Consider the following 9,382-nt stretch of genomic DNA (forward strand, 5'->3'; position numbering starts at 1 on the left):
AAGAAGAAACTAAAGAGAAGAGCCTTGGACCACATCATTTTCTACAAGGTGCACTCAAGGAATTTTACCCTACTCTTCAACCAAGTTACAGAAAGACTTTTTAATTCCTTCCTTTGGTCCTCAAAAGCTGCAGTAAGTTCACTAATAAAATCCAGTGAAATGGTTTCAGAACAACAGTTGTTGTCCAACCTAGTTGTCCCTTTCCATTCTACCCAGGAATATCAATTCACTGTACATATAATATCTAATTATAAATGTATAATATTATACATTATAATCAGAAACATATTACACTAAATATAAATGACTATTAGTTAATTATATGAATGAACATCTATGACGAACATCGAGATGACCTCCCTAACATAAGAGCCTGGGGAAGGTGGGACTATCATGTCTGTCTTTCACCTTCCCAGAGCTCAGCCAGTTAGGTGCTGTTGCAGCTCCTACCACTCCCTCCACCCAATGCCTTCTTCTTATTGGGAAACTGACCTTCACATTGGCTAACTCATACCTTTAAACTGCCTGCTTTGTGACATCATTCTCCCGCCAAACCTACTGGCACCTGGTAGAATCTTGGGGTTTCCATGGAGTTGTCTGTAAATAAATTTGGATCATCGCAACTGACCAGTGACCAGTGACCAGTAACCAGTGACCAGTAATCAGTGACCAGTGACCTTTCTACTGGCCACATGCATTCTTCAGCCACTTCTCAGACATCCTCTCATATTGTCTCCTCATCCCTTTTATCCTCCATTGACATTTCCTCTTCTCTGACCATGTCAGGTAAGGAAAGAAACCTTTTAAAGTTTTTCATTTCTTTTCCCCTAAATTTAGTAGTAGAGTTAAAATAGCTTGGAATAACAGGAGAAAGTATTAAACTAGAAATCTGCAGACCTAATTTCACTTGAGGCTTTGATGTTTACTAGCTGTGTGATTTTGGATAAATCATTTACTCAGTCACAAAATCTGTTTCCTCATCTGTTATATCAGGATAATAGATTGCTTGTTCCTTCTGACCCCCTTCTACCATTGAGTCTTAAAAGGCTTGCGTACAGAAAATGAAATCAGAGACTTTCTGAGAGTTATTTGTTTCATCAGAAACAAAGAAAAAACCCTCGGTCCTATAGAAAAGTAGCAATATATACTGAGATGTTTTATCTGTAACAGTCTCCTGTCACTAATATTTCAACTTCAGTACTTTAAATTTAGTGCTGTTGAGAAACTAGTATTTTTACAAGTTTGGTGTTTTCTATCTAAATGAGGTGAAAAGAGAAAACAGGGAAAGAATGGAGGGTATTGGGCTGTAAGGAGGCAGATAGTCTAGGGAAGGGAAGTTTGGGACTGTTTCCATTAAGCACAGAACAACAGGAACTGACATGGGGAGAAAATATAAAAATGAGGGAGGAGAAAATGTAAGAATGAAAGCTATGGAGATCATGGAGGAGTTCTCAAGAGGTAGTTTGGGGTGAAATGTGTAAGAGAATCATAGATTTTAAATTAAAGCAGAAAAAGCATCAGTGAAATCTACTCAGAGCACGGCAAAATGAAGTCGGTTTAAGCAAATGTTTAGATTAATGGACTAGGAAGGAAACTAAGGCTAGAACAGAATGTCACTGGAAAAAGCAGTTTATCAGAAAAGTCACATTCCATCGTTTGGTTTTTTTCTGTTGTCTCTTTGAACACAGATGACACTTGAGACATTTGAACATAAGGATTTTGAAAATACGTCTTAGATTTTCGGTCCGCAACCCCTGGGCCACAGACCACAGCACCAGTCCTTTCAGGGACGGGCCACAGAGGTCCACTCCCCATGCCTCCCCGCCACAGCCCCCACCACCCCTACTGCACCCCGGACCCTGGGAAAAATTGTCTTCCATGAATCTTGGGGTGGGGGTGCACAGCAGGAGGTGAGCGAGGCGGGGGAGAGCGTGCTAGCTTCATCTGTATTTACAGCAGCTCAAGCCTGGTGGCTGGCATGGCCCCCTCAGCTCCGCCTCCCTCCCGCCCTCCTGGGAAAAAGTGTCTTCCACAATGAAAGTTGTCTCTGGTGCCAAAAAGGTTGGAGACCTCTGTTTCTTGCTTCCTGTAAATAAGAAACTAATAAAAGGGGATACCTAGGGGGACAGAAGAAACAGTGTTTCACTTTCCTTTTAAACTATGTGGATGTTTCTCCTATTAAAAACAAAATTCAGTTTTTTAAAAAAATCATGTATCTTACTTTGCATGGGGAAAAACGGATTCCTTTGTATGATAAGTAGGTTTCAAGTAAAGGTTGCTTTTCATCTTTATTTTTTCATCCTAAAACAGAGTATATACACATTAACTTTTTTTCAACCTAAGAATAAAAAGAAAGACCTACCTAAAAATAAAATGAAAACATCCTACATCTCTAATTCCACATTCACCTAAAACAATTTTCTAACGTCCTTTGGGTTTTCCTACATTAAGAATCTTTTTAAAGTAGATTCTAGTAGTGTTGGTTTTCTTAGGCTTTGGGAATGACATTTTCCCGGATGTTGAAGATGATTATAATCTAGTTTTTGAGAATAAATATAAAAACCTTCCTAATACTTTTTAAGTGTTCTTTTCTAATTGTTACATGGCTATATTAATTGAAATATCTATTTCAACTAGGATTACTACCTGTCATTTGCTGGGAAATATTCAGAGAAATATGATCAGCACAATAACGGAACTCCTTTACACTTACAGTTTTACTCTACGTCTTCTCCTATCTTTTTTTTTTTTTTTCTGTTTAATAACGTTTTGACGGCTGGGCGCAGTGGCTTACGCCTGTAATCCTAGCACTCTGGGAGGCCGAGGCGGGAGGATCGCTCGAGGTCAGGAGTTCGAGACTAGCTCTGAGCAAGAGTGAGACCCTGTCTCTACTAAAAATAGAAAGAAATGATCTGGACAGCTCAAATTATATATATAGAAAAAAATTAGCCGGGCATGGTGGCACATGCCTGTAGTCCCAGCTACTGGGGAGGCTGAGGCAGAAGGATGGCTTGAGCCCAGGAGTTTGAGGTTGCTGTGAGCTTGACGCCACAGCACTCTAGCCTGGGCAACAGAGCGAGACTCTGTCTCAAAAAAAAAAAAAAAAAAAAATGTTTTGGGGAATGTTGTCATTTTTGGTGTTGTACCAGTTTTTATTGAAATATTTGCCTACATATGTTATGGCTATATATGTACATATGCATTCATATTTAGTCCATTTTGCTGCTAGTGATAAACTTTTTACCGATACACTTTCTCTGTCTATATGTACTCGTTAGAAATTCATTCAAAATTACCTTCTATTGTGGGTGGGTTTGTTTGGTTAATAGTGTTGACTAAAATAGAGTAGACAATATTCACTTTCATGATGTAGAATGTATGATAATAGGACTTCATTTACTAAAAAGGGTACTATGCTTTGATGGTTGCTACATACCCCAATTTTCTTTTCTATTTTTTTTTCAAGGCGGAGTCTTGCTCTGTCACCTGGCTAGTGTATCCTGTCATGAGGCTAGCTCACAGCTACCTCAAACTCCTGAGCTCAAGTGATACTCCTGCCTCAGCCTCCCAAGTACGGGGGATTACAGGCACATGCCATGATGCATGGCTAATTTCTCTATATTTACAAGAGACGGGGTCTCACTCTTGCTCACTCTGGTCTCACTCTTGCTTACTCTGGTCTCCACTCCTGACCTAAAGCCATCCTCTTGCTTTGGCCTCCCACAGTGCTAGGATTACAGGTGTGAGCCACCAAGCCTGGCCTCTCAATATTCAATTACTTTTAGTTCTGTGATGTTATAAGTTTTCATGATTTTTGTCTGTCTTTCCATAAATTACTATATCTTTCTCCAAATAAATCATATGGCATATATCACTTGTATTCATGTATGAATTATCACTGTTACTATGATTGTAACCAATTGACAGATGAGTAATGAGAAGCTCAGAGACTCTAAGTAACCTTTTTCATTCAAAAACCATGCCCTGAGACACTAACTCTCAGGTTGTGGTTTTGACTGAGCATCAGAAGCCAGGCTTGAAAGGAGTAAAGCATGACCCCTTACATTTACCAACTGGTCTGGGCTGTATTTGAACTCTAAGAAATGGCATATGATCTGCACAAGCAAAATGGGACATTACAAATTACAGTGGTAATAGCTGTATTGTCATCTAATGGACACAAACTGGCCTGTATTAAAAGTTCTATTTCTCCTGATTTCTACTCTTTACTCAGAGCAAAAAGTCCTGGCAAGGGAGTCGGTTTCTGTAACCTGGTCCTGATACTAACATGATGGGAGAACTTGAACAGGTCAATCTGACCCCTCACACCCTCAGTTTCCTCACTTGTGCAATGAAAATGTTAGAACAGAAGTTCTCTAATGACCTCCTAGCTCTAAACTGCTCTAATTCTAGGACGTAGTTACGAGTCAATGCTAATGCAGGCTCAGGGTAAAGAAGGGAGAAGGTTTCTCCTAGCCTAGGGAACAATGTGTGAACCAGACCACTTGTGTCTTCTGCACATCTCTGCCCAATTTGGACACAAAGGCAGTTCATCAGAAGAATACCCAGCTGCTCCAGCACTTCACAGCCACCATAAACTGTTTGGCTTTTGGTGACTCAGTGAGTATTGGTATTAGAGGCTGCCTGATTGCAGCAACCTTAAGATGATGCTATTCCTCACATACAGTGAGAACTTGTCCATCTCATCAGTTTTTTCATCACCCTCTTGTTTCCTACAGAAAATTGCCAAAATTCATCTTTACTTGGAACTGCAAATTCTCTGCAGCTCTCTCTTCCTGTGGTAAGCAATGAGGCTTCCCTAACACGAAGTGTCTGCAACTTCTCCAGAGTCTCTACTCCAGCCGTTAGCTCATCAAGGCTACTGCCATCACCCTCTGGCACCTCTTCCCAGTCATTCATGGGCAGTGCCTACCTTCACCAACATTCTACCATAACTATGTTGTCTGAGGTTACTGGCCAGAGCCCAATGTCAATTTCAGATGCCTCTTATTCCAGTGTTTTAGATTGGGATATGACAGGAAGCTCTGAAAAGTCATCTTCACTTGGGGACCTCACTGTGACTACCATTGACCAGGACAGAACTGTTTGTTCCATGTCTATGACAGCCCATTATGATCAAGCTTCAGATGCCAATACCATGGTCCCTCTGAACCCATCACAGTCTTCCAGCCTTGTTCAGGGAACATCATCCCAAATTTCAAATCAAGGACATAGCCTGTCACTTCCCTACCAGGAAGGAAGCAAGGTCTATTACTACAATCAAAGCACACTGGGACCACTACTGTCTGGAGAACTTAGCCCCTGCCTGCAATCCTATGGCTCCATGTCATACACAGGAAGTATGTCCTCTGCCTCTCAACCAGAAATGGTGATGGTGCTAAAGGAGGTTCAGCCTACAAATGTCCTACCAGTTACCTCCACCCCTAGGATCTACCACTCTGTGTCTGCTCAGCCTATCACAGAAACAAGTTTTGAAGGTAAGTACCAACACCAAAAAGGACAGCAATGAAAGAGGATCAAATCTGCAGCTCAGGAGTGAGTCCACAGATAGGTAGAATTTAAGTCCTGGCACTTCAACCACTACCTTTGCTTAGTGTTCCCCATTTTCAGACTCTACATAAGAACTTCTACTATAGGTGGGAAGGTAGAACACGATAGTGGCCATCTGGGATACCCGTAAGAGAACTCGGGAGTATGCTGGGGGCTGCCACACTTCTTGCTGCCCTAGTGTGCTGGTCAGTTTCCCTGCACCATCACACTAGAATTAACTCCCTTCCCTGATATATTGCTTTAGTCCCTTTGGAAGGCACTTCAGAACTCTTATTGTGGTACTGACATTTTAACACTCCTTGGTTTGCACCAGGATTTAAGACCTTGTGTCCAGAGGTCCTGTCCAAAGCAAGCAGGCTCACAATCTGTCTTTGCTTGTGTATTTCATGAGGAAAAGCTCCACTCATTCTCCTAATCCGTGGAGAGAAGTGTTTTTACTCTCTCAGCTGAGTGAAAACAATGGAAAGGACTTTACATAAGAATGCTAGGATTTATAAAACATTTTATATGTTTAGAAATCATTTTACGGCCGGGTGCGGTGGCTCATGCCTGTAATCCTAGCACTCTGGGAGGCCAAGGCGGGCAGATTGTTTGAGCTCAGGAGTTCAAGACCAGTCTGAGCAAGAGCGAGACCCCGTCTCTACTAAAATAGAAATTATCTAGACACCTAAAAAGATATTCAGAAAAAATTAGCCGGGCATGGTGGCACACGCCTGTAGTCCCAGCTACTCAGGAGACTGAGGCAGGATTCCTTGAGCCCAGGAGTTTGAGGTTGCTGTGAGCTAGTCTGACGCCACAGCACTCTAGCCTGGGCAGCAGAGTGAGACACTGCCTCAAAAAAAAAAAAATCACTTTACTTTTTATTTGACTTATAACAAGTCTACCAAATGTAACAAAAACCAAGAAACAATGACATAAAATGATAACCAGTAAGAACTAGGACAGTCATTGCCTGTGCTCTAATACAGGGTCTTGTCCATGGTACTCAGGAAGAGCTGGTAGAAATGTCTTGCCCTCTGTTCTAATGTGCCTGACTCTGCCTTGGTGTGTAGGGACAGCATCTCACTTACCAGGGACTGACTGCTTCCTTGATTCCTTTGCAGTGATGGAAACTTCCCAAGCAATGGACACTTCCCTGGGATTGCAAACTATAACCCAGACACTTGGTCTGCCACAAACGCCAGAATTCTCCAAGTCCTGCAGGAGCAGAAATATCCAGATAATTGAGAATTACCCTCCACCTCCTGACTTTGGAGATATTTCAATAATACCTGTAGTCCAGAGTCCTTCTGATTTCTTGGCACTGCCTCCCGCTTCAAGCCAGGAACAAAAAGAGAATAACAATATGGATGAGATTAAAACCAAGCTTTCAAAGGCTCTGGATGCCTATCAGATCCCAATAGAAAACCAAGATCCTCTATTACTCCCTTTAGAAATCCCTGATATCCACCAGCTTCTGGCCGGCATTGATCCTCTTGGCCAAGAGGTGCAGCCTCGTTCTAAAACTGTCAGTCTACGAAATAACAGCCTGAGCCTTCAGGATCAAGGGACAATTGAAAGTGAGATTGAGTCTGCCAGTAGTTATTCACACATCACTACACTGGTGAAGGATATTCACCTTCCCCAGCTCTTCAATTCCTTAAAAGATCTTGACCAATCCGAAGATCCCACAGCAATCAAAGCCAAAGATACCAGAGCCATCAAGGTGAATCAGGTACAGGAAAAGTCAAGTGTCACAAAGGCTTTCTCTGGTCAAGTCAGGAAGAACAAGCGTAATGCTTCTGAGCCTATCAGTGGCGCTCCCAAGGCCAAAATCCAGCCAAAGAATCTAGAGTGCCTGATAGGGGAAGAAGTGATTGTTCTCAGTGCTGTAGCCAAGCATTCTAACAGCAAACCTCAGAAAGCTGCATCCAGCAGGAGCAACAACACTAAGGGTCATAGGCAGGAAAAGACCAAAAGGACCAGAGGAAACAACTCCAAGAAAGCTGAAGAATGTAAGCAGTCAGGGAACAAAGTCAAGATAGAGGAGAAGACAACCATTCCCAAGATGAAGCAGAAGAAAAGTCAACTTGAGCTTAGCCCACAGAATTTTAAAAAGCCTCGAAGCTGCCTAGGCATGCACATGCTGGAGTCTGTGCAGGTTTCCGATACACTGGGAAAGAAGAGTGATAAGAAAACTGGACTCTCTGCCTCTTGGAAGCTGGGAAATTCAAGCAACACCAACGACCCCCAGCCATCCCCAACTTTCAAACCATGGCTGGATACTCCACGTGAGGGTAAAGGTTCTGAGAAAACTCAAGTCAAAGCCCAGAAAACAGATGGCAGTGCTGGAAAAGAGTGTCCATCTCCATCGCAGTATGACTTGCCACCACCTGGGAGGGTCAAGTTGGTACCTTTGCCCTTTCCGACCCTGGACAAACCTCCAGCTCGACCTGGTCCTCGGCGGCCACATTCTCTGGCCTCACGTAGGGCTGCTGCAGCTAACCCTGCACGGCCTGCTTCTACTAACTTAGCTCAACCTATTGCAGCCAGTCCATCCCGACCAGCTCCTGCCAATGCATCTTCAACAGGTCCGGCCAGACCAGCTCGGCCAATTGCAACCAATGCAACCAGACCCACTTTGACCAACCCTACCCGGCCTAGTGAACCTCAGTCTGTGGCTTCTATGCCTGCACCTTACAAAACATCATCTTGCACTTCTCTTCAGCAAGAGCCTGTTTCCACTCCTGTGACCAAGCCCCAGTCACCACCCATGCCTCAAAACCAATTTCTACTCCAAGACTTCAGCTGCCAACCAATCCCATGGAGGAAACCCAATATTTCTGGCCCAGTACTATCAAAGCCTATCACAAAAGAGCAGAGGCCAGAGCGTGAAGCCATGAAAAGGCAGGCTCAAGAGGAGCGTGAGAATGCTGCCAAATACAGCTCTCTGCGGAAAGTGCAGTTTTTCATTGAGAGGGAAAAAGAGATGGAAATTTCATGCTACTATGGCTATGTAAAATAAGAGATGCTCAGCTTGTTGGTACCACTTTGAGTACCAGCTCGTTTTCTACATACATTTATAGATACAAATTTTTCTATTTATTCTGATATGTTTTAAAAACTTAATAAAATTGAACAAAGAAGTATAATAGAATTGATTAATAAATGACTAATAAAGAGTCCTTTTGAGTTTTGATGTGCTGTTAGGTGTGGTTTTTCTTTGGTGGAGGTGGGGATCCAAGGCAGCCTCAGAAAAAAGGAACTGAAAGTTGGGTGGGAGAATAGGTGCAAAAGGGATTAAGAATTGAGGAAACAGGAAGTAACCTGTTCCAGGACTAGGAAGGCCAAAAGGGGAGAGATTTTATGGGTTTTTAAAAAGAATCAGGTTTGGGAAAAATGGCAGAACTAAGACACAGAGTCTAAGGTTTGGGCTAAAACAATAAAATTAGAATTAAGTTGACAATGGGAGAAGATGAACCTGGGTTGACCACAGAAATGTAAGGAAATCTTTCATGGAGAATGGCCTTATATCTATCTCATGACCTACCAGATACGTATTTTGGAAAATAAGATACAGCACACATTTCCAACAGATTTGGGTTACCTTATGTGTATATGATCTATAGGTGAGAAAGGTGAGTACAAAACACAGAGGACTCTACCAAGGGAGTGACAAGCAGTTATCCTGGGGGCAGCTGATAACCAGGGCCCTAGCCAAGTGAACTCCATTAGCCTGAGGCCCAGCCAGAATAGGGCCTGGAATATAAACCACCATTTATTGACTGAATACCCTCCCCAGGGAGCCAGCCACATGCACTACTTTTGTTAA

At 42.7% G+C, this 9,382-nt stretch overlaps 1 protein-coding gene across 1 annotated transcript; it reads left to right on the plus strand.

The window, feature by feature from the left end:
* The first annotated feature begins 692 nt into the window (after positions 1-692).
* Positions 693-8,575, plus strand: LOC123637441 (uncharacterized protein C2orf78-like). Its single transcript, XM_045550626.1, has 3 exons — positions 693-786; positions 4,740-5,498; positions 6,675-8,575. The coding sequence occupies exons 1-3, from the start codon at positions 693-695 to the stop codon at positions 8,573-8,575; spliced, it is 2,754 nt and encodes a 917-aa protein (XP_045406582.1).
* Positions 8,576-9,382: the final 807 nt, after the last annotated feature.

Source organism: Lemur catta, chromosome 4 (assembly GCF_020740605.2).
Source record: "Lemur catta isolate mLemCat1 chromosome 4, mLemCat1.pri, whole genome shotgun sequence".
In the NCBI taxonomy this organism is placed as follows: Eukaryota; Metazoa; Chordata; class Mammalia; order Primates; family Lemuridae; genus Lemur; species Lemur catta.

Excerpts from the sequence above, each read along its gene's own strand:
- LOC123637441 (XM_045550626.1), top strand. The coding sequence starts at position 693 with ATGCATTCTTCAGCCACTTCTCAGACATCCTCTCATATTGTCTCCTCA. Across the intron at positions 787-4,739 it reads CTCTTCTCTGACCATGTCAG|AAAATTGCCAAAATTCATCT; the intron begins GTAAGGAAAGAA and ends TGTTTCCTACAG. Across the intron at positions 5,499-6,674 it reads CACAGAAACAAGTTTTGAAG|TGATGGAAACTTCCCAAGCA; the intron begins GTAAGTACCAAC and ends ATTCCTTTGCAG.